The following is a 26433-nucleotide window of genomic DNA, read 5'->3' as shown; positions in this document are numbered from 1 at the left end:
AGTTAGGCCCGTCAATTTTTTACATTACCTCTTAATTCGACACGAAACAATACAAAAATTAGAGGTTTTAAATCAATGTATTAACGAGTTCGGTCATTATTGAGTAACTCGTTAAGAACCCGTCAAGCATGTTGAATCCCACATCGGCTAGAGGGAAAGGAGAAAAACAATTTAAATATAATTACTCCACTCTAATTAACACTGAGACCTTTTGTGATAAAACACCACACCCGATGGATTGTACATGTGGTAATTACCAAGTTGGGGACATTATTGGTGTTGTTGGAAGTGGGCCAAGGTTCCGTCTCTCTGATAATTCTACAAGGTAGTTATCGAGTCACCCGTTAAGAACCTGATAAGATATTGTTGGCTAGATCTAGATGTTAGGCATGACAATTTATTGCATGACCCGTCAACCTCACACGAAATGACACAACCCACTAACAAATCATCTCGTTATTGGGTCACCTGTTAAGAACCCGTTAAAATAACTAGTGTGACGCGGCACAACCCGCAAACATAACGGGTATAACACAAACACAACTCATTTGCTAGGCCTATTCCAAGTGTCGCAATTCAAATACGTAGAGAGGCTTGCAAAATAATTAATGGAATACTAATAAGATAATCAGATTGCCACTTAGTACTACGTTTTAGTAATATTCCTCTTCATTTGTAAATAAGAGGTCCTACATTCGATTCTCGTCAAAGAACGAGAAGCCAAATTCGAACCAAATTATTGTGGCTATCCCATAAATAGGCTTAGCCTACTACTACTCCACTCATAGTGGAGTTGGGTGCCAATATTGGAGTCGAACTCTTTGAAATCAGATTGGAACCATAAAAATTAAAGTTTTGAACTATAGCATTGTCCAAACTAATCAAAGATAATTTTTACGTGTTATATCATTCCGTACTTCTAATTTCTACACATATCAATTATTAAAAATCAATCACATAAAAAAATTATAAATCACATTTTAATAATCATATCAATGACTATAATTTAGGGAAGTGTTATTAGCACTCTAAAAATCTCATTTTACACTCCTCACAAGTGTATTTTTCTTTCCTAATATAGAAAGTTTGAAGTGTAGAATGAGATTTTTGGAGTACTAATAACAATTCCCATAATTTATTATGAATCTAAATTTTTTTATCCAGTTCACATCAATTTTAATAACATCCCTTATTATTATTTGGACTAAGATTTAGAGAACTTAATTAAAGTTTACAAATTAGGAATTATTAACGAAGATATGACTTCTCCTTTAAGCTACATTCCCCTTTAAATATAATACAATATAGATTTATAGTTTAGCATCTTAAATTTCCTTGTAGTCGAAGAAATCTTTATGTAAGGGCTCTATGCGAACATGGTGGAATTATTGGCGAAGACGACAGCAACCATCTGGTATCTCTCACACGCCTTCAAAACTACAAGAAAATCCAAAGGAAATGTTAAAGCTTTCGGCAAACTTCAAATTTCACATGTCGTTTTTTAATGACCCAACAAATAACGCACCTTTTTTTTTTCTTCTTCCTCTTTTCACATTTCTTTATTTATTAAGAACTTTAACCAAAAGCTCCCAGTACTATTCACTTTAACAAAAAATCACATTTTTACACTAAAAAATCAATTATGTTAGCATCTTAAGTCTCCTTGTAGTCGAAGAAATCTTTATGTAAGGGCTCTATGTGAACATGGTGGAATTATTAGCGAAAACGACACAGGGACGAAGCCAAAAATTTAACTAAGAGGGGGCACCTTAAAAAATTTGAGCTCCTTTTTTGGACAAATAAAGCTAGTTTTTTTACAAATGCTGAAAAAATTAATTATAAAATGCCTAATTTTATTACTCTATTGTCTAATTTTGTCTTTAATTGTTGACAATCTAATGCTCATTCGTACTAATTAACCAAATGCATGCAACTCAACAAGGTTTAGACATTAGTGCGTGAGAAAAATATATAAGACGGATGGACATTTAAAAATTAAAAGAAGATTTTCACTATTTTAATATGATTAATTGAATAATCTGCAAAGCAAAAAAAATGAGAATGATTAATTGAATAATTCGTAATGGAAAAAAAACAAAAGGGATGAGAGGGGGCATGTGCCCCCACTGGGCCTACCTCCCTCCCTCCATGAGACGACAGCAACCATCTGGTATCTCTCACACGCTTCAAAACTACAAGAAAAACCAACGGAAATGTTAAATTTGTGTCAAAATTTTTCTTAGCATATGGTTGTATACAAAATGGGCTTATAGATAGTAATTTAGAATCAAATTTATTATTTACGAGTTAAATTTAAAATCGTTTACTTACAAGTTTCAAGTGAAGAAATATACTACTAAATTAAAGTATGTTTAGACAATGACATTTTACTTCATTGGTGTATGCATTTAGTGCAAATAAAATCTCTGCCAGTTCACTCTTCTTAATAATTAAAATTTAACATACTAACAGTATCATTTGTGAAAAAAAAAATAAAAAAATAAAAAAAGTCTGTTTAGTGCCGAATTTGAATTCTCTTAAATGCTGTTCAAAATTAATTTAAAGTAGAAAATTATTATATATTTTTGCCAAATATTGTTTATTTATTTTTGGATAATGATTCAATTTCTAACGTTTATGAGAAGTAATTGAAAAATAAAAGGTAGAAAGGCCCCCCCCCCCCCCCCAATTGGATTTACAAGTACAAACTGTGCGTCATTGGTTTTCAAATAAAGGTCCAGTAACCTGTCAATGTGAATATTTTAAAATGAATCCGGATCCTTTTTGTGAGGATTTTGAGAATTCGTGAATCGTATCTGCTCATTATATATTATGTGATTTGAAATTATTTTAAATATTTTTATATAAAATTAAACATTAACAGTACTTGATAAAAACTGACTACATACTGCACGATAAATAGACACGATTCACGAATTCCCAAAATCCTCATCAAAAGAATCCGGAGAGGATCCTATTGGTTTTAAAACATTTAAGCTGATGGCCTTGCTGAGGTGGATGCGCCAACAATTGACACGTAAATTAGTTTTGCCACATGGTCTCGATGGATTGGACCATAAGCTCAATTGGTCATTGGATAAATGTGGGGGTAGGGACTGACTTAGAAGAGTAATTTCATGTACATACATGCGGTTAGCAGTTGGAACTCGTGGTTAGCGGTTGGAATTCCATCTTCCAAGTTAGGCCTGTCAATTTTTTACATTACCTCTTAATTCGACACGAAACAAAACAAAAATTAGAGGTTTTAAATCAATGTATTAACGAGTTCGGTCATTATTGAGTAACTCGTTAAGAACCCGTCAAGCATGTTGAATCCCACATCGGCTAGAGGGAAAGGAGAAAAACAATTTAAATATAATTACCTCACTCTAACTAACACCGAGGCCTTTTGTGATAAAACACCACACCCGATGGATTGTACATGTGGTAATTACCAAGTTGGGGACATTATTGGTGTTGTTGGAAGTGGGCCAAGGTTCTGTCTCTCTGATAATTCTACAAGGTAGTTATCGAGTCACTCGTTAAGAACCTGATAAGATATTGTTTGCTAGATCTAGATGTTAGGCATGACAATTTATTGCATGACCCGTTAACCTCACACGAAATGACACAACCCACTAACAAATCATGTCGTTATTGGGTCACCTGTTAAGAACCCGTTAAAATAACTAGTGTGACGCAGCACAACCCGCAAACATAACGGGTATGACACAAACACAACTCATTTGCTAGGCCTATTCCAAGTGTCGCAATTCAAATACGTAGAGAGGCTTGCAAAATAATTAATGGAATACTAATAAGATAATCAGATTGCCACTTAGTACTACGTTTTAGTAATATTCTTCTTCATTTGTAAATAATAAGAGGTCCTACATTCGATTCTCGTCAAAGAACGAGAAGCCAAATTCGAACCAAATTATTGTGGCTATCCCATAAATAGGCTTAGCCTACTACTACTCCACTCATAGTGGAGTTGGGTGCCAATATTGGAGTCGAACTCTTTGAAATCAGATTGGAACCATAAAAATTAATGTTTTGAACTATAGCATTGTCCAAACTAATCAAAGATAATTTTCACGTGTTATATCGTTCCGTACTTCTAATTTCTATACATATCAATTATTAAAAATCAATCACATAAAAAAATTATAAATCACATTCTAATAATCATATCAATGACTATAATTTAGGGAAGTGTTATTAGCACTCCAAAAATCTCATTCTACACTCCTCACAAGTGTATTTTTCTTTCCTAATATAGAAAGTTTGAAGTGTAAAATGAGATTTTTTGTCACATCCCGGCCCGGGGCGAATCACTTCCCGGGCCCGCTTCCACTACCGTAGCACGATATTGTCCGCTTTGGGCTTACTATTCCCTCACGGTTTTGTTTTTGGGAACTCACAAGCAACTTCCCAGAGGGTCACCCATCCTGGGAGTGCTCTAGCCCTCTTCTCGCTTAACTTCGGAGTTCCCGTGGAACCCGAAGCCAGTGAGCTCCCAAAAGGCCTCGTGCTAGGTAGGGATGGGAATATACATTTAAAGATCGCTTCCCTGGGCGATGTGGGATGTCACAATCCACCCCCCTTAGGGGCCCGACGTCCTCGTCGGCACACACGCGGCCAGGGTTAGGCTCTGATACCAAATGTCACATCCCGACCCGGGGCGGATCACTTCCCAGGCCCGCTTCCACTACCGTAGCACGATATTGTCCGCTTTGGGCTTACCATTCCCTCACGGTTTTGTTTTTGGGAACTCACGAGCAACTTCACAGAGGGTCACCCATCCTGGGAGTGCTCTAGCCCTCTTCTCGCTTAACTTCGGAGTTCCCGTGGAACCCGAAGCCAGTGAGCTCCCAAAAGGCCTCGTGCTAGGTAGGGATGGGAATATACATTTAAAGATCGCTTCCCTGGGCGATGTGGGATGTCACATTTTTGGAGTACTAATAACAATTCCCATAATTTATTATGAATCTAAATTTTTTTTTATCCAGTTCACATCAATTTTAATAACATCCCTTATTATTATTTGGATTAAGATTTAGGAAACTTAATTAAAGTTTACAAATTAGGAATTATTAACGAAGATATGACTTCTCCTTTAAGCTACATTCCCCTTTAAATATAATACAATATAGATATATAGTTTAGCATCTTAAGTTTCCTTGTAGTTGACGAAATCTTTATGTAAGGGCTCTATGCGAACATGGGCACCTTAAAAAATTTGAGCTCCTTTTTTGGACAAATAAAGCTAGTTCTTTTACAAATGCTGAAAAAATTAATTATAAAATGCCTAATTTTATTACTCTATTGTCTAATTTTGTCTTTAATTGTTGACAATCTAATGCTCATTCGTACTAATTAACCAAATGTATGCAACTCAACAAGGTTTAGACATTAGTGCGTGAGAAAAATATATAAGATGGATGGGCATTTAAAAATTAAAAGAAGATTTTCACTATTTTAATATGATTAATTGAATAATCTGCAACGCAAAGAAAAAGAGAATGATTAATTGAATAATTTGTAATGGAAAAAAAAACAAAAGGGATGAGAGGGGGCATGTGCCCCCACTGGGCCTACCTCCCTCCCTCCATGAGACGACAGCAACCATCTGGTATCTCTCACACGCCTTCAAAACTACAAGAAAAACAAACGGAAATGTTAAAGCTTTCGGCAAACTTCAAATTTCACATTCGTTTTTTAATGACCCAAAACAAATAACGCATTTTTTTTTCTTCTTTTCACATTTCTTTATTTATTGAGAACTTTAACGAAAAGTTTTCGGTACTATTTATTTTAACGAAAAATCACATTTTTCATTAAAAAGTCAATTATGGTACTATTCACTTTACCCTTATTTTGTCCTTATCGTTAAAACTTAAAGCTTTCAAGTCATTTTTATTAGTTTTCCCTTATTTATTTCCATTTTACTCACGTTGGTTTAGAGTTTAACAACACCCCCGTTGACATTTGTAAATTATCAAGCTTGATCCAATTCACGTCTGTTAATATATATTTTTGTTTGTAAAAAATAATGGGAATTGTTATAAACACTCCACAAATCTCATTTTGCACTCCAAACTTTCTATAATTAGAAAGAAAAATACATTTGTAAGGAGTGTATAATGAGATTTTGGAGTGCTAATAACAGTTCCCAAAATAATATATATCTTTGTTGGTTAATTTTAGAGCAGGATTCTCTCCTCCTTTTAATTTTCTTTTCCTTCCCAATTCCTTCCTCCTCCTAATTTTCTTTCCTTCCCAATTCCCTCCTCCCGCACTTTCCTCTATCTTTTACTCTCTATAAAGTAGGTTTCTCTTTCTTCTTATTCGTTTGAACGCCTTTACGCCATCACCAAAAAACTTTAGCATTTTATATTTTCATTATTTGTAAGTTCTATTTTCAAAATTTTTAATGGGCACATACATAGCACATATAATTGCGAATTAGTATTTAAATAAATCATCGTTAAATAACCAAAGCGGTCGATGGATTTGAGTTGGGAACTGTAGGGTTTAGATGGCAGTTTAATTAATTTGCTCAACAAAAATGGCAAAAAATAAAGGGGTGTGTTATCCACACACTTCATTTTACTTCTTATACACTTTTTGATAATTTCTGTCTGTTTATCTTCTTCAATTCATCCGATTCGACGACCAAAAATTAAAAAAATGTATGAAAAATAAAATGGAATGTATGGATATCATATCCTAAAATAAATTTAGGATGAGGCACGTTGGGACGAGGTTATGACTGGTGGAAAAAAAAAAAGAGATGTCCCTTCCTGCCAATAAGGGTAAGGGTTGACTACGTGTAGAAATCACGGCAAGCGTTCGTGTCCCTGGGTCCCATATTGTCGGGTTTCGGAGCAAAATGTTCTAGAAGAAATCCGACGTGGGAGGCTGGATATATGGATAAATTTGAGACTTTGGTTGGGATTATTAATTCATAGAATCCATTGCTTTTGGTGATAGAGATCAACTTAGAGAGAGCATCCTTGTCCGATCCTTTTTGTGAAGATTTTCCAATAACATCCGTTAACCGTACATCGTACGGCTAGTTTTCACCGGTTACTATTTATATTCAATTTTAAATAAAAAACTTTATAATGATTTATGACCGTACGATGCATGATGAATGATTGTGATTTAAGAATTCCCAAAATCCTCACAAAGAGGATCAGGCGAGAAGCCTCACTCATCAACTTATGTAAAATGGATTTATCACTATTATATTATTTTGATCAATAGCCCGTCATTTGTTTATTTTTTTACATATTTTATTGTTTTATTGAAACGAGACGTGATTGAGGCGGGGGATAAATGAATGGTTGATTTGATATTATAAACCAGAATTTATCAAATTTAGCCTAACTTTTAATTTCAAAAATGCCAGCTTTAATTAGAACTTTTAAATATATTCAAAATTATATTTAAATAGATACAAATACCTTTGATTTCTATGAATAACCTATTGAATAAAAGATTTTTGTGCTATGATCAAGTGTTGCTCTCGCTAATATTATCTCCTTTTTTCTATTCTTTTCCAAACTAATAATTTAGAACTGAACTTGTTACTTATGTGTTAAATTTAAAACCGTATACTTACAAGTTACAAATAAATATACTACTAAACTAAAGTATGTTAAAGCGTATGATGTTTTATCGTATTGATGGAAAGCAATAATGCATGCAAACTAATGAGCATTTGATTTCACCAATTTCTTACTTTCTTAACAATTAATAATTTAACACATTAATGCTATTATTTATAATAAAAAATTACTAAAGTCCGTTAAGTGCCAAATTCGAATTCTCTTTAAAACTGTTCAAAATTAGTTTCAACAACAATATTATTATATATTTTCACCAAATTTGTTTCTTTCTGTAAGTTACTCTATATTTCAATGTCCATCATTCATAAAAAGCAATTGAAGGAAAAAAAAAAGGTAGAAAGGCCCCATTGCATTGACTAAGTACAAACTGTGTGTGTCATTGGTTTTCAAACGAAGGGAAAGGGATCATTTCTAGATCTCTTCTACTAAAGCCTACCAATCAATAAATCTGGACCTTTGACATTTGATTCAACGACTAAAAACAGAGGACCCCTTTAAAAGTTATGATAACTTTAGTCATTGGGTCAAATTTCAAGGGCTCGGATTTGTTGATTGGTAGTATTTGGTGGAAGAGATATGAAGAGGGTACCTTTCCCAAATGAAGGTCCAGTAATCTGACATTTCAGTTGTAGGCCTTGCTGATGTGGATGTGCCAGCGAATGACATGTTATTCTGTTTTGCCACATGGTGCCACCTGGTCTCGTTTGATTGGATGCTAGGCCAGGAGGATCATCTTCGGATCCTCTTTGTGAGGATTCTGAGAATCTTCAAATCGTGTAGGTTTATCATATATCGTGCTGCTAGTTTTCGTCAAATACTATTCATATTTAATTTAAAATAAAAGTATTTAAAATGATTTTTAATTATACGATGTACGATGAACGGACACGATTTGAAGATCCCCAGGATCCTCATTCAACGCTAAGCTCAATTGGTAATTGGAAGTGGAAGTAGATCTGGGATGAGGATCTCTCTGGATTTTCTTTGTGGGAATCCTAAGATCCTCACATCATGGCCATTCATCGTATATCATGCGGTCAGTTTTTGTTAGATACTATTTGTATTTAATTTTAAATACATAAATTCCTAAAATTTATGACAACACAATGTAGAATAAATAGTTAGAATGTGAGAATCCCTAGATTCGGATGAGATCCAAATCCATGGATATGGATGATATGACTGAGGGAGTAGGGACTGCCTGAGAAGAATATATTTCATGACTACACAACTTGGTTAGCGGGTTTGCATTTTCGATGTGTCCCCAATTTGGATAAGGAACACTTTTGAGAGGATATTTTGATATCTTTATAAGATAATCCGACCGCCATCAGTGGTATCTACTCAATCCACTCCAACCTTTTCCTTGAAAGGAAGGAATAGAGAAAAGTTTATGTCCATGTATCAACGAATCCCAAGTAGACATATTGATAACACACGTAAAGATTACGGATCAAAATTGTATTTTCATTCTTTTGTAAATAAGATGTCTTATAAATAAAGAACGAGGAAGCGAATTAGAATATTATGGCTAACTTATAGTGAGGTTTAACCTACTTTTCTACCTCTTAATGTAGACGATATATGTGTAAAAAAAAAAAAAAAGATTTTTGTCGACAAAATAATCATTTTGTAGATAATATGCATAAATTCAAACTTTGAGTACGAGGCAGTGGCAGAGCCAAAAATCCAAATCAAGAGGGGCCTTTAAGCTAATGAAAAAAATTAGAAATTTTTTTAGTAATATTATAGAAAATGTTAATTAAACAAGAGTAGTGGAGCTCTAAAATTTGTATGAAAAAAATTAGTATTGAGATAAGTCATAATAAATAGAACCTGTGTTGGCATCTTACGCAACATTGATAATAACGTTATAACTAGCTCAAACTATTATAATGAGATTTTTCTTTTAATAATATTGTATCTTCCTCTCGAATGTATATACCATGTTTTATACGAACTAACAAAAAAAAAAAAAAAAATTGGTTTAAAAGAAATTAGTATGTTGGCAAAAGGGTAGTTATATATGGTAACTTTATTTTAGGTGGGGGTTTAAAAAACCAAAATGTAGTTTCCATCAGGTGTCGACCCAAGGTCCTGATGATAGCTCCAAAAACTGATTCACTAATACATCACATAATCATTATTTCAAAAACCAGTAGACAATAAATATAAGTTTAAATTCCAGAATAAGCCTGTGTTTCAAATACATCAAGTGATGGAAATGATTAAGACCATTTCTAAATAGTATGTGTTATATTGACTTGTGTTTCACATACATTAAATTTTTTTTATCTTAATCTAAATTTTCACTTAAAAATGGCACCTATCAAATTCCTTGGTAATTAGAAATGAGCTTGAAAAAAAAAAAAAAATTCGTTTTGAGTTATATGTACTAGGCGTTACCTAGTGAATTGTTAGTGGTTTAAGTTAAATTGTTTATGAAATAACTCCTACCTTGCATATAGGGATTGCAGAACTTGTCATATGTAAGGAGAGACAAAAACAAAATTTATGTTACTTAGAATTTCAGTACTTTTCAATCCTTGCATGAAAAGACAAAAAAAACACAACACACTAAATCCATCCAAAAAACAAAGAAACCAACTTCAAAAAGAAAATTTCATCTCGTGCTCTTAACTGATCCACTAGTTAACAAACCTCAACCTACACAACTTCAACAAAATTACACACCTATCATCAATCAACATAACCTGTCACCGACAATCTTTGCAGAAGCAGTTCAACTACATATAAAATCAGTTTTGTATACTTTAATAAAATACCTTGTGAAAATAACAACGTAATTATCCGTACGATTAGTTTTGTATATTTTATTAATAGAATCAATTAGTCTATTTTTTGAAAATTATTTGTAAAAAAAGACAGCTTAACTATACGAAGAATCTAAGTGTTTTAATATGATAGATAATTTAACTCGACGTGTATTTATGCCTAAATATACAGTATATATTGTGTAGCGTCTTAAGTTTGCTTGTACTCGAATAAATCTGTATGTCAGGGGCTATATGTGAGCATGGTGGAATCTGGTATCTCTCACGTGGGATAAAACTACAAGAAAAGCCCATCTCCATGGAAATGTTAAAGCTTTCGGCAAACGTCAAATTTCACACGTCGTTTCAGCCGCACCAAAACAAATAACGCACATATTTTTTTTTTCTCTTTTCACATTTCTTTACTTATTTACATATTACTCACATTGGTTTAGAGTTGAATGTTTTAACAACACCCATTGACATTTGTAAATTGTCACATCGGTTTTTATATTTGTAAATTTACAACTACCATGGCATGCTTAGTAGTTAGAGACGAATTTCAGGCTCATATGTCATACTGTATGTCTTGAGTGCAATTCTTAGTTCTAGTGAGATTAGAATGCCTCTATGAGCCTTCCCAGCCCGCGAAAAATTAGACTGCCGTGACGGGACCACCAGTTGATCACCTATCTAAAAAGAAAAAAAGAAAAAAAATTTCAAATTTAGACCTAACTCACATCTCCTAATATGAAAAGGAATTTAATCACTAATTAAAAACATAAATCCATTGGTTTTAATATGTCCTAATTTAGATCCATTCTTTTTTCACATTTCTGATTTGGATAATTGATAAATCAAGGTAAATGATTATCATAATATTAAGATACGAAAAACTTTGGAATCACCAACACATAAACCCATATTCTTAAAACCATAGTAAAGGGCTTGTAGATTAGTTTGTTAGGAACATAAATCTCCTGCACTTGAGGTCCCGAGTCTGATTCTCATGTTCCCTCAAAATCGCTTACATTTAAAAATTTATAAAAAAGCCGATAACCATCTACAAATATTTTCAACTTTAATGACAAAAACTAGAGTAAGAATAAATCTACAGTCTAGAAGTCAAGCAATTCCTAAGCTCCCTTCTTAGGATCTTCCCAGCTGCGGACTTTGGAATTGAATCTGTAAAAACCATCTTCCTTACCTTCTTGTATGGAGCAACCTGTGCAGCCACAAAATCCATCACATTCTCCTCTGAAATTCGACTTCCGTGCTTCCTCACGACAAATTCCATTGGTCTATATCTCCCCACTTTCTTCATCCGCCACCCCTGCCACTGCAACATCAAGTATCTCAGAATTGTTAATCAGCACTTTCTAAATCTGCCGGTGCAATCTGAAACCCCTTGTATTTGATCGCGTCTTTAAGCCGGTCTTGTAGGTTTAAGTATCCGTCTTCATCAAAGCACACAACGCCCCCTTTTTGCAGCCAACCCTCTTCATCAGTTGTCGACATTGTTGCCTCGACATTGTTTAAGTATGCATTCATGGCAGGCCCGCGTAGCCACAGCTCACCGCTACTTGTTGGAGGCAGGGAGGATCCTGTTTTCCAATCCACCACTTTGGCCTGCGTGTATGGAGCTAAAAGCCCTATTGAAGAAGGTTTTTTAAGGCTTTCGGTGTTGAAACCGCGAGTTCCTGCTGCAGTGGTCTCAGTCATTCCATAACCCTGAATCAAATCCGCATGAGGAAGAAACCTGAACAAACCTGCTTCAAACTCTTGAGGCTTTGTTTGGCAAACCATCCTTAACTTTTACTGTCAATGCTGTTAAAATTGATGGAACGACCGGAAAGTGTGTAACTTTGTACTCATCAATTGCGTTCACCACCTCATTGACATCAAATTTCTTCATCACAACAATTCTTGATCCTAAAGACAACAACCCCATCACGAAAAGGGACAACCCGTAAATATGAAACAATGGAAGAACATCCAAATACACATTGCTCAAACTCGAACCCTCATTGCAAAGCCTCAAACTGCACGAAAAGCTCCACTGCAGCTATGAAATTCCTGCGTGTGATCGTAACACCTCGTGGTGTCTTGCTCCTAATCACCGGCCTCGAGCCAAATCAACATTACCATAAACAAGCTTATAAAAAACCACAAAAAAAAAAAAAACATCATTCTTCGAATCCGAAACTGCATTTTCCGGCACAATAACATCCAATGCATATAGCTTACCAACATATTCAAGTCCAGTAAAAGCACGACACGCTTTCAAATCACCAACCTGTTTCTTGATGTCCACGACACTGCTGAGAGGATTCATCGTCGTGACGATTGCACCAGCATGCAAAACTCCCAAGAAAACAATGGGATAGTAAATGGAATTCGGCAAAAGGATCAGAACAACGTCACCTTGTGAAACCCCCAACCATTTTTGGGAGGCCACATGCAAATGCTTTGACAAAAGAGTAGAGCCGGGAGTAAGAAAGCTATTAACAGTAGTGTAGAGAAGCACAGAAATGCAGAAAGAGAATAAAAGAGAGAGAGAAAGTAATTGATTACATTGATACTGAATTAATCTTTACAACTATGAGAATACAGTTTATATAGCCATCATGACTAACTTGCAGCCTAAGCTATTTAATTAACTAATTTTGGTAACAACTCTAACAACCTTTGGATATTGTCAACATCCCCCCTCAATCTCAACTGGGATTGCCCAGTTTGAGATTGAAGCAGACCATCCAGCAATCAACTTCTTACAATCACAGAAATCAAGAAACACAACCTTCTTCGGCAATCGGCCTTCAATGAAGAAAGGGAACAAGAACTGCACTCCGGCAATCGGCCTTAATGGAGTTGCACACAATAACAACAAACAAATTTTTTTTTCAAGAACGTTACTCCGGCTATCGGCCTTTAAGGAATAACACACAATATCTGAGACATAACTTTTCACTCCGGCTATCGGCCTTATGGAGGAAACAAAATGCATTCAACACACTCTTGGCAATCGGCCTTTTTCGAGTGCACAAATCTGAACAAATCTGAAGTATACGGCTATCGGCCTTGACACTTCCGAAATTCCCAAGAAAATTCTCACTGAGACGTTATCACAAACAGTTGATATGCTGGAAAGAAAATTAGTAATCTAAGACAAAACCTGAGAACTTGAACCTTGAAACCCAGAACACACTGTCCTTACTCCGAATCACTTGCAGACACTTCCTTATCCTTTTCTCTCCCTCTATGTTCGCAGTTGTTGAAGCCCGGAGACGCAAAAATGGCGACGGGGTTGATACGAAATCAACAGAGAGATGGAATTTGGGTTTAAGAAAGACGAAAATGTGATCATTCCCAGCTGGGTTGTGGAAGCTCGATCTGAATCCATCAAATGGGTTCTCAAGAAAGAAGAGCCAAAATCTGCAAAGAGGTTGCTTTCGGTGGTGTGCCTGTTGTTGGCGGCAAAGATGGCGGAGTTGGACGTAAAGCTTCCACCACTATCACAATACGTCGTCGGAGACTACACCTTTCCATGTCATTTCGTCGGGATCGATGGCGGCGGTGTCGTTTCGTTACGTCTGCATCCGGGCTATGGCGTCGGAGGTCCAGGCCCAGCAGGTGGACCTCAAGGCCCGAGACAAAACGGACATCAAGACCTTCTCAATTTACCGGTGGAACCCAGACAACCCGAAGAAGCCGGAAGGGATCTGCGGCGTCGAAGGTTCACTCTTACCCTCCGGCGATCTTGCCAGGAAGGGATCTGCGGCTCCTGTGCCATGAACATCGATGGCTGCAACGGGCTGGCCTGCTTGACGAAGATAGCGCCGTCGGAGGCAAGCGCCTCGATGATCCCGCCGTTGCCGCACATGTTTGTGATCAAGGACCTGGTGGTGGATATGACGAATTTCTACAACCAGTACAAGAGCATCGAGCCGTGGCTGAAGCGGAAGACCCCGGTGGTGGAGTTGGATGGGAAGCAAAAATTGCAGTGAAACCCAGATGAAATCAAAGAAAACCAATGCGAAATCTCAGAGAAGTTTACATAGAAAGAAAGGACGAAAGAGCTCTTGTATTACGAATAAGGAAATACGCGGAAACGAAAGAAAGTAATGAAGAAAGATAGAAGAGGAATCCACCACCAAGATCCATAGCGTGAGCCTTGGTGGCTCTGATACCATATTAACAGTAGTGTAGAGAAGCACAGAAATGCAGAAAGAGAATAAAAGAGAGAGAGAAAGTAATTGATTACATTGATAATGAATTAATCTTTACAACTATGAGAATATAGTTTATATAGCCATCATGACTAACTTGCAGCCTAAGCTATTTAATTAACTAATTTTGGTAACAACTCTAACAACCTTTGGATATTGTCAACAAAAGCGAGGGCCCATGTGAGGAATCAATGAGGGCAGGTGAAAGCGAAACCCCATTGTGCTGGTGTGAAAAATGGGGGAGACAACATCCAGAAAAGGGTCTGTGGGGAGGGTAATTTCAAGGTGTTCACTGCGGTAAATTCCTACTTCTGGTGAAAACCACCAGGGGTAGTTGTGATTCTGAGTGTTATGTTTCTGTGAGATATGGCAGTTGAAGTTGTTGGTTAAGGTTGTTATGGTCATTGGGAAGAGAGAGAGAGGTTTCTGTGTTATTGGTGTGTATTTTTCATGTACTTAAGTTTGAATCTCTTTTCTTAAACTAGTCACCGATGGGGTTTGAACTCACCCCATCATGTAAGAGCTCAACATATTTCCACCACTGTGGTAAATGGCCAATTGCCTTTGACTAGTTTAAATTAATAAATTGTAGGATTTTCTAGTATAAAATATAAAAACATTGTAGGACTTTCTAGTATAGAATATAAAAATATTTGAAAGTGGTTTGTAGCTCAGTTAGTTAAAAACATTCACACTTGCACCCAAGGTCCAATATTCAAATCTCCTTCTGTAGTTTTAGTGTAATTTTAGTGTAGATTATTCTATTGTTTGTCAAAAAAAAAAGAAAAGAAAAAAAGATATAGATAATTTGAGGTTAGTGTATTTCTGTTTGAGTAATTACAATTGAAATTGTGTGTTACTTGGTTGGAAGGGAAGGCTAAATAATCAAGGGGTTAACTGAGGAAGGTGTCAATTAATTGTAATTAATATGTAATTAAATTGTTAGCCGAACATGTGGGCGGCCCAGACATAGATTCACATCCCATAGTTTTTTATACTCGATTTTATATGTTTGCGTGACAAATTTGAACACAAATTTTGTTATCCACGAATCTTCAAGTTTTCTTTAATAATACATGGCATATAAAATTTAAGAGCTGTGAAAACCAAGTTTAGCGCTAAAAATTTATAGCATCGAGTGCTACGTAGCATTGAAACCACACATTCTGATCACAAGACAACACTTATGGCATATACCATCATCATCATGTACATGAATCCACATGGGAGTATTCTGAATCCTTAATCATGAAGGTGAGACATGCGTAACTTGATCTAATAAAACACCCACTTATATCATTATTTAAATTAGACCAGTTGGTGAGGGCAGGATCCTCGCTCTCTTATATCACATCTTTTTTTTTCTCGTAAATTAAATTAGTTTAAAAATATGGTAAAAAGGAAAATTAGACGGAATTAACGTCAGAGATGACATTGATGTGCAATGTAAGAAAATGCAGATGACATTGATCCACTTTAGAAAATAGGGGGCTTTAACAAAAAGCTTTTGGTACTGTTCACTTTAATGAAAAATCACATTTTCACACTAAAAAGTCAATCCTGATATTATTCACTTTACGACAACATAAGAAACGACAATGAAGCCCGTAATTTCTCGTTGTGATCCATACAGCAGCCCATCTTATGAGCCCACATGAATTACAAGTGTGGTCTGGGCCGACCATAAAAGCCCAGCAACATATAATATGGCTTTAAAGTCGCGTTGTGCGTTGATTGAGCGACCTGGCTAATCTCTCCATCATTTTCAAGTCAAAGGCATTAAAAAACAGAGCGATGGAGAGTTTTGACGCATCTTTTAACGATTCGGGTTTCAGGAGGTTAAGTGACGTAATTTGAGTTACAAGAGCAAGACTCGAATTGAGTTTCAAGATGCGTAAGTTTAAATAAAACAATTTATATAGAAATCGAGCCGTGATGATGACATGTACATTCACTCTCAATTGCAATATACAATGTCAAAGAGAAAAAAAACTGAATATACCACTAAACCAAGAATTAGCTGACACTAACTCTTGTCTTGACGACTTTAATCCCCACTTAAACACGTGTACACTTTATGGAATAATTTCAATCTAGATATATACATTCGACCAATTCTTGGCTACTCAAAGATGAGTAGAAATTTTTACTCAAAACTCTTAGTGTTTTAATCACAGAGTTTTGTGCATATGATCAGAACCGTTCATACTATGAATCATACTGTAAAGATCATCTTTGCAAAAAATAAATTAAAACTAAGGTTGTTTAGTCAATCTATTGTAGCAAATACATAGACGGTTCGTAATGCTTTTATCAATTCCATTCATTTGTTTTTAAACAGTTTGTTGACTAAACGACCTTAGTTTTAATTGTTTTTGCAGAGGCGATTTTTATAAGGTGATTTATAATATGAACGGTTCTGATTATAAACACGAAGTTCTATAAATTGGCAATGAACAATTTTGAAAAATTTTGAGTAAGAATTCTTACTCATATTTGAGTAGTCAAGTATTGTCCTATACATTCATGGAGGCAGATTCTCTGCCCTCCAACTTCTTGTGCCCCCGTGTGCTCTTCTGTTTGTATGGTCACGGTTAAGCCACGTCAACATTTTATATTACTATTCCTTTTTGTCTTATTATTTCTATAAAAAAATAATATAAAATATTAACATGGCTTAACCGTGACCACACAAAACATAAGAACACGAAAAGTAAGAGGGCAGAGAATCTACCCCATACATTCATAGCTCAGGAAAAACTCGCTGACACAATTACGGATTACCAGAAGCACCAAGAAGGAGTAAAGGGTCGGAGGGGACAGGAGTTTCCCAATTTGCACCAAACCATCAGATATGCCATAATTGCAAATAGGCCATGATTTCGACACGTTACCTTCGAATTTTATTGCCTCCCTTGGAAGCTCCTCCTCCGCAGGAGAAATGTATTTTGGTAGTGAAAAGAAAGTCTCACGCGCACAGGGCATGCAAATGCTCCATCATATGTTATATTTTTGAAGCCTCCACCAACATTATAATATAAGGGGAAAGAGTGGGTCAGACTGAAGAAGTAATATCACTCGATCATTATCAAATCGATCGCAATCTTATTCCGTCACTTTTTTAAGTTCGACTCAGTAGCACATGTGAATGCTATGTGCTTGCTCATAGGTAAAATCATGATGCATCGATATGAAAGATAATAGCACGTCGACCGTTATCAAAATGGTTGTGTATCGTATTGTGCTTATGGATTCTTCAATTGTTTGGACTGGAATTGAATCAACTTAGGCCATCTTGAACTGAAGGGGTTACGTTTAGCCCTCGTCTAGATTATAGCCCTATAAGAAATTATTTTTTAATAAACAATGTCAGACTGTATCTATATACAATCTCCAACTGAAAGGGGCTATTTTCCATTTCCTTAAATAATTTCTTATTTTAAGTTTGTTCTTTAATTTCATCTGTTAATTGAATTAAATTACTATATTAAAATAAGGTTTCCGGATATATTTTGAGGGCCACTTGTCGCTAAATGTTGTTTTAAGTTTCATGTTATTAAATATGTTAATTTTACTACATGTTAACAACTTAGACATTAAAATAAGGTAAGATAATATAAAAGGGTGAAAAAGGATGTCAAAAATAGTGTAGAAATGATTTAGGTATTTATAGGAAAAAAAAATTAGAATTTTTAATTTTTTTTTAATGTCGTCTTAATAAAAAAGGCTACATGATGTGAGCTAGCAGTACAACTGAGCCTAACTTTCAAGGCAAGCTGGCTAGCTATGTTTACCCAGCCCTCTTGCCATTTGGCTATATTTTGGCTTGGTGGGTCCTAAATTTTTTTGACCAAGTCTTCCATTGGAGATGGATTTTGTATCAAAACGGGCTATGTTTTGACCTATAGCCCTTTGACCAGCTCGGTTGGAGATGACCTTATGTTAGGATGGTTAGGTTTAGGTTTTTTTCCATGATAGGTTGAAAACCTAATCTAACACCTATATAAATAAGGGTGTGATATACACGCACCCCATTTTACTTCTCACACACCTTTTTAATTTTCGACCGTTGGATTGGATGAATTGAACAAAATCAACGGACATAAATTATCAAGGGGTGTGTGAGAAGTAAAATGGGATGTGTGGATAGCACACCCCTATAAATTATCAAGGGGTGTGTGAGAAGTAAAATGGGATGTGTGGATAGCACACCCCTATAAATAAGGCCCCCTCACCAGCAATGAGTTTCAATTTTCTGAAGCTACTTTGTGTGTGGTTTCTATTATTGATTGACATGTGTTAAGTTTATAACAACAAAATTAAGGAGGATTAAATTTATTAACACGTATCAATCAATGATAGATGTCACAAAAAGACCATATACAAAATGGATGCAAAATATTTGTAACTCGCTTGCCAACCGCACCACATTTTTATTATCCCAATATTGTAGCGTGTAAATACTAAATAGTGAGGATTAAGTTTACTGCATATTGGTTGCGGCGTCTGTACCTGCTAGTGTCTTATGTTGGGTACTGTCAATCTGAAAGAATTAAAAGACTGTCACGCGACGATATAATCCTTACACATTCTTTAATGAAGTTTATAATGTCAATCCAATTAAAGTATGCATATTAGTACTGTTAAGTGCATGTGCCTAGGCTTGCAAGTGAATGGCAAAAAGCTGCTAATCTCAATAAGTTGGCAGCATCATTGAAAGTGCTTTTAAAGTAAGCTAAAAGATAAAAGTGATTACAGAGGGTAACATCATGGTTCCACTTAAAAGGATTCGAGTACTAACAGTACGTAATAAAGGTATCGTAGCTCGTGGCTGGTGGCCCTCTTTAGATAAAATTGTCATTTACTTCCAACTCATTCTTCTTAGCTTTTTCCTGCAAACGCATATTTTTCACTAATTTAGGATTAGGAAAATGTTGGGGAGTTACCAAAATCTCACTTGTGTTGGACAATCAGACATGGGTTGGATCAAAACATATAGAATTATAATCCTTTTAAATTACGAGTAAACTATAGTCTTATTCCTCAACTATCATTTCTTTTAAAATAAACTTTTAAGATAAAGTTTCGTCAAATTGAGTCACGTGACTTGCATGTGACTCATTTGTTAAGATAATGTCATCTTTGCATTGTGCATCTTGGATAAATTAGCTTGGTTCTTGGATAGATATGCTATCGAGTCTTGGGCGTTAGGGTCTTGGGTTTGCGTTTCAATGCCGAAGTCTCTAGTTTGTGTCTTAGGTTTTGGTGTCTTCGTCTCTTTAGCATCCGCAACTCTGGAAGTTGAATATCCAGCGTTAGGTTCTGCACTCTCGGTTATTAGATTTTTCAGGCCAAGTTCAAGGCTTCGTGATACCATTCAAGTCTCCGACTCGTGAGTCCCTAGATTGAGTCTCGAGTGCCAGGCCTTTGGTCCAGGGTCACAAGGAAGTCGAGGCTTGGGAGCAAGCAATAATTTTATATTAAAATGTTATTTTTAAGAGTTGAACTTGAAATTTCTCATTTATAAGAAAACAAAGAATACTACTAAGTCATATCGCTGTTTACTTTTGTAGATTAAACATAAATTAAATAAAATGATAAATTATCCCACGCACCAAACGAGCCTAACAATACCAACTGTGTTTGAAGTAGATTGAGTAGCACGCACCAAAAAGGGCGAGTGGAAAATGCAAATACAAAACTGCCCTCTCTTTTTATAAGCACTTGTTTCTATTTACTTCTATCCCTCATTTCATTATGCTCTGCTTCAACCAAACATAAGCTTACTTTTGCTTCTCTCCAAAAGCAGAGCAAACCAAAAACAGGGGAAGCTCAGAGGTTCATAACACACAGATGGGCCGGCTCGCACCGTTGTCGGAAGAGCCAATCATCAACGGAGAAGGGGCCGCGAACCGGTCGAGCAAAGGCATTCTGCGGAGCACTCAGCCGTGGCGGAACTGGATCAAGACCCACCTTTCTCCCCTCGTGCTCTTCCACAAGAGGTCCGACTTCAAAGTGCTTCTCAGCGTTCTGGGTTGCCCTCTCTTCCCTGTCTCTGCTCTCCCCAAACTACCCCTCAATGAGGTACTCATCCCTTCATTTTTTGTAATTAGTTATCATGATTTGATCATGAGTACATAATGTGTTTGGATCATTTGGTACCTCGGTATGCATAACAGAGTATCTAGTTTTTCTTGTTTAGTATTTTTTAATACAAACGATACTGGAGAAGGAGAAATCAAGTACGTAACTTAAGGTGTTAAAATAATCGTTCTTAACCAAATAAGTTAAAAGTCGGATTAACTTATTTACATTGTTGATTAAACATAATTGATCACTTCTCTAATACAAATGGGTTCCACATATAAGTGCGAAAGCGGTCATCGATATGATTAATATAACTGATATTTAACAGGATGTAATCAAATGCATAATCAATCATAAGTAGAACGGTTCATAATCACTTAAGTTACAAACCAGTTGTGTTTTTCTTTTAACATGATTTTTTTTTTTTTTTTTGGTTTAAAAGTTTTATTGGGTTTACTTTGGTTGAGGGAGAGTGGGTTCCCATGCATGTGAGAAAATAACGACTGGCTATGGGCTAAAGAGAGAGCAAAGTGGTGGTGTTATGGGTCTTCTTTTGGTTTGTGTTTTTGCTCAGCTTTTTTGGCAAGTTGCTTCCCACACTTATTCCCACCATGAAAAAAGGAAGCACCTTTAATTTTGGTTGAAATTTAATATTTTTCTAATACAACGATATATTTTACATTAAAAAAAGGAGGAAATTCGGCTAAGTCACACAATGACAACCCAATTTAGTATCGAATTCGCTAGTCAACATTCAAATCTAAGATCTCTCACTTACAAATGCAGAAAATTACCACTAGATCGTAGTACTGAATGACTGTATGAAATTTAATTTTTAAAAATAATTAACATGTACTTAAAAAAAAAAAAAATCTTAAACAATAAACAAATTCATGAAGTTTTTATTATCCTCTCATTATTTACTTATTTTTTAATGATTTTCTTAAGCAGGTGTCTTCTACTGCAGAATACATCATACAACACTTCACAGCTGCCACTGGTTGTCGCAAGCTAGAAGGCAAAGTGAAGAACATATTCGCAACCGGGAAAGTGATCATGGCAATGGTGAATGATCCCGGCCCCAGTGGCAGCTCAGCTGCCGGAGCCACCACAGTTTCGGAAAAAGGATGCTTTGTGATGTGGCAGATGGTTCCTAATAAGTGGCTCATTGAGCTAGTTCTAGGTGGTCACAAGGTGGCAGCTGGTAGCGACGGCATTGTCGCTTGGCGCCACACGCCCTGGCTAGGCGCCCACGCTGCCAAAGGTGGTGTTCGTCCACTCCGGCGAGCTCTTCAGGCAAGTCCTACTTAGCTAAATATTTTTTGAGTTAGAATAAATTCATCTAAATGTCGTGGTTTGGTCCCAAAGAAAGTTGCACTGGGAAAATGTGTCTGAGGGGACCAGGGGCAAATAAATATGGAAAGGTTCCTCTCCGGATCTTTTCCACCAAATGCATCAATCCGGACCTTTGAAACTTGATTCAACAGTTAAAATTATTATAACTTAGACCCTATGTTTTTAACTGTTGGATCAAATTTTAAGAGGTCAGATTGGTGGATTTGCCGTAAAGGATCCGGAGAGGATCCCTTTCCAATAAATATAGTGTTGCTTGTTAGGTAAGCGTTAGGTAGGGTAGTATGAAAATAATGAACTTTTTGTACCAGAACTGCCATCTGCATTTGTCACACTTTAATTGAGAGAGGCCTCACCAAAATTATAGGAATAAGTTGCTAGACATTTAGCAAGAGCAAGCCAATTTCAGAGAGGGTTAGACTATGAATTTGAACTATTGATCCAATCAATTATAATTAGAATGTAGTTTCAAATCACAATTTCACAATACACACATTAGTCTGATAACATACATCTGTCAAGAAAATATTAAGTGCATCTACAGTTGAAGTGTACGAGAAAAGAAAATGAAATTGTTTATAACACTCTACAAAGTCATCCTGCGCTCCAGATGTCCTCTTCCCTAATGTAAAAGATACATACAAAAGGGTGAAGCAAAACGACTCTTTTGAAGTGCATATAACAGCTCCTAAAGAAATAAGCTCCTAAAAACATTATTTTGTCAAATTTTTTGTAGTGAAGCTAGAGTTGGCTAGTACGTAGTAGAGCAATGTACTCTTGAAAGATTGTGAATCTAGACCATTGACATCAACTTTTGTCATAATGTGTAATAATGTAGTTTAAATTCGTCTTTAGCGAGAATCGAATCTAAGACACCTCATAATGTGTAATTTAACTATACAGTTTAACAATATGTGTATTTTACTATTCAAGCGTATTCAAAACAGAAAACCACATGAAAATAGAAAAGCACATGAAAAGCAGAAGAAAATAACAGACACCAGCAAAGCACTCATCTTGTACTTAGAAGATTCCTCAAACACCATAATTGGTAGCATTGACGAGTTCCCTTTACGTTTGCGTCTTCTTCTACGTACCTAACAGATTTGTAGGGAAAATTATAAGGAAAGATCTGCAACGACCCCAAAGAAAACAGAATGGTCTCAGACCCACGATACCAATAATCCGAAATGTGCTTTTCAGGAAAAATAATGTTAGATAAATTAATTTTTTAAATTAAATCTGTAAACTATGTGATATGTTATTAATAAAAAATAAGTATGTGAATTAACACTTAATAATCTAATTATCAACAACCACGTTATATTGTTTACAAAATATGATTTAAATAAAGGGTCTTCCTAGCATTACCAAGTCAGCAATTGTACAATATGCATCGTATTAGAGTAGGTATTATTAATCTACTTATTTTTTCTATTTATTGTTTCATAGTATGTTTTTGGTGGAGTTGCATATCTAAATTACCTATTAGTAAAGGAAAATGCTATTTATATACTCATCTTTATTTCTCACACATTCTTGTTAATTTTTTTTACTATTGATATTCTTCAATTCATCCAATTCAACAGTAGAAAATGGAAATGATGTGTAAAAAATAAAAATGGTTGTGTGGGTTGCTCTAGGCTTTTTTTTTTTTTTTAATCTTCTTTATCAATAAAAAGAGAATGAAAAGAGAATTTGGTAAAATAAAATCATTGACAATAATCTAATTTTAAAAAAATAAAAAATTTCACTTTTTCTCTCTCTCTCTCTCTCTCTCTCATATCTTTCCAGCTTCTCTCTTTTCTATATATTTTGTTCTTTTAATAATTTATTTATAAGGTTAAATTCTGTTTACTATTACGAAGTTTCATGGTTTTTAACATTTAGTACATCAAGTTTCTTTTTTGTTCTAGAATCATACCTAAAGTGTTAATTGTGGGACAGTTTCATATATCCATTAATCAAACTGTTAAGTCTGCTGTTAACTAATGATATGGTGCTTATGTGGACAATGATTGAGCGATATATGTCATTAAGAGTACACGCGGATTTTTTTTTTCTTTTTTCAGAAGTGATTTAAAAAAAAAAAAAAAACCGTATTCTCCCTCCCTCGTCCCCGCACCCTCTCCCTCCCTTCTCTCTATTGCAACCTGCACCACCCTCCCTTCTCTCATCCTTCCTCCCTTATCCCTCCATTCTCTCATCTGCACTAACCCACCATGTCGCTGTTCTCGATCTCACCAAGTTTCCATCTTTCAATTCTCTTCAAGCTAGAGTTTAATCATTTTTTGCACACCACCAAGAACAAAAATTCACCAACAAATTTATCCCACCCAACGAAACAAAAAAAAAAAAATCCAAAAAACCAAAAAATAATTCAAGAAAAAGTAAAATAAAACCCAACTTGATCGAATCCCACCAAACAAATCAAACCTAACCAGATCGGGTACAACTCTAAGAAAATGGCGCGCTACAAAAGAAAAGCACATCGGGTTGGATCTGGATGCCGTCGACATCGATCTCAAGAGCGGCGATCTGGTGAACTTGTGGATCGAGTAAGACGGGTCGAGTCAGGTCATCAACGTCTCGGTTTCGTACTCGAACTTGAAACCCAAAGATTCGGGTTGCAGAAGAGAGAAGGGAGGGAGAGGGTGCGGGGGATGAGGGAGGGAGAGGGTGCGGGGATGAGGGATGGAGAGTGTGCGAGGGGATGAACCAGAAGAGAGAAGGGAGGGAGAGGGTGCGGGGGATGAGGGAGGGAGAAGGTGCGGGGATGAGGGAGGGAGAAGATGGTTTGTTCTTTTTATTTTTAACCCCTTCTGAAAAAAGAAAAAAAAATCCACGTGATCCTTAATGACACTTGTTGTCCAGTTATTGTCTACATAAGCGTCACGTCATCAGTTAACGACAGACTTAATAGTTTGACTAACGGATGTATGAGACTGTTCCAAAATTAACACTTTAGGTATGACTCTGGGATTAAAAAAACTTGATATACTAAATGTTGAAAATTATGAAAATTCATGGTAGGAAACAGTTTTTTGCCCTTATTTATGTTTACACACGTATAATATGTGGGCTTCCCATGCATGTGAGGAATTTTTCGTTCTCTACTTGTATTCATTGAGATTTTGATGTATTAAATGTTGAAAACCATAAAATTTCAGGGTAGTAAACAATATTTTGCCCTTATTTATATTTACACACGTATAATATGTGGGCTTCACATGCATGTGACGAATTTTTCTTTCTTTTACTTGCATTCATTGAGATTCATGACAAACACCAAAACCACTGAATGCGTTCATAGTCAACGAATGCAATGGTTGTTTTTTGTTTAACATAGTAACCGGCCATGTATTATCTCTTTTATGATATGTGTGCGAGCTCACCTGCATTCATTTCAATTTATGACGAACACAAAGTTATTGAATGTCTTATTTAACCTCGGTTAAACATATCCAATGATCTTTGTGCTCGTCAAAAGATTACCACAAGTAAACAGACTACGTATAATATAAGACGTTATATCAGTGATGAAATGTTTTTCTTTTTTGGTTAGTAGGGATTAGATCCAATGGCTATATCAGCTGTGTTTGCCCCAGCACAGTACATGGGAGAAAAGCAAATCACAGGCGTTGATTGCTTCGTGTTGAAATTGTCAGCCGATCAATCGGATCTGGCTGAACGAAGCGACAGCACAGCAGAGATGATCAAACATGTAATATTTGGCTACTTCAGCCAAAGAAATGGACTGCTGGTGTACTTAGAGGACTCATACTTAACCAGGATCCACTCACCTGGCGCCTACCCTACCTACTGGGAGACCACAATGTCGACGAAAATCGAGGATTACCGGACCGTGGAGGGTGTGATGATCGCGCACGCCGGTCAAACGAGCGTGATCATCACACGGTTTGGGGACAATCTAAAGACGGGGTCTGCGATCACGCGGTTGGAAGAAACATGGGCCATTGATGATGTTGCATTCAACGTCCCCGGCTTGTCCATGGATTGCTTCATTCCTCCTAAAGAAGTACAGAAAGATTACCCTAAGAAAGATTTTGATTGGAGATCACCGTTAGATTGATGATGAAATGATGGTGATGATCTTGATCAAGATTAGTTGATAACAAAAGGATTTCATTATATGTTTTGATCCATGCCTTGTGTGAACAGTTGAATATTTTTGTCTCTTCATATACAAAGTGTAGATACAGTTATTTTCATACATGCTTATGTACATCTTTGTTTTTTTTTCAAGAATTATTTAAGAGTTTGTTTGATGCCTATTTTGTTTTTAATTTTTTTTTTTTTTACTATAGAAAGTAGTAGATGGTCTATTTCTTT

General features: G+C 35.9%; 1 protein-coding gene and 2 pseudogenes across 1 annotated transcript; 2 read left to right on the top strand and 1 right to left on the bottom strand.

The window, feature by feature from the left end:
• Positions 1 to 11305: 11305 nt before the first annotated feature.
• LOC125470834 lies at positions 11306 to 13372 on the bottom strand (annotated as a pseudogene).
• Positions 13373 to 13740: 368 nt separating this feature from the next.
• On the top strand, positions 13741 to 14648 carry LOC125470833 (annotated as a pseudogene).
• Positions 14649 to 20378: 5730 nt separating this feature from the next.
• On the top strand, positions 20379 to 26373 carry LOC125470858. Its single transcript, XM_048570555.1, has 3 exons — positions 20379 to 20724; positions 21679 to 22023; positions 25649 to 26373. Exons 1-3 carry the CDS (start codon positions 20494 to 20496, stop codon positions 26171 to 26173), a joined length of 1101 nt encoding a protein of 366 aa, XP_048426512.1. The 5' UTR covers positions 20379 to 20493; the 3' UTR covers positions 26174 to 26373.
• Positions 26374 to 26433: the final 60 nt, after the last annotated feature.

The sequence above is a fragment of a genome, unplaced genomic scaffold (genome assembly GCF_019419815.1).
Source record: "Pyrus x bretschneideri cultivar Hongxiangsu unplaced genomic scaffold, Pyrus_bretschneideri_v1 Contig53, whole genome shotgun sequence".
Taxonomy (NCBI): Eukaryota; Viridiplantae; Streptophyta; class Magnoliopsida; order Rosales; family Rosaceae; genus Pyrus; species Pyrus x bretschneideri.
The sequence above is the reverse complement of the archived record's forward strand: the minus strand, read 5'-3'. Positions and strand labels throughout refer to the sequence as shown.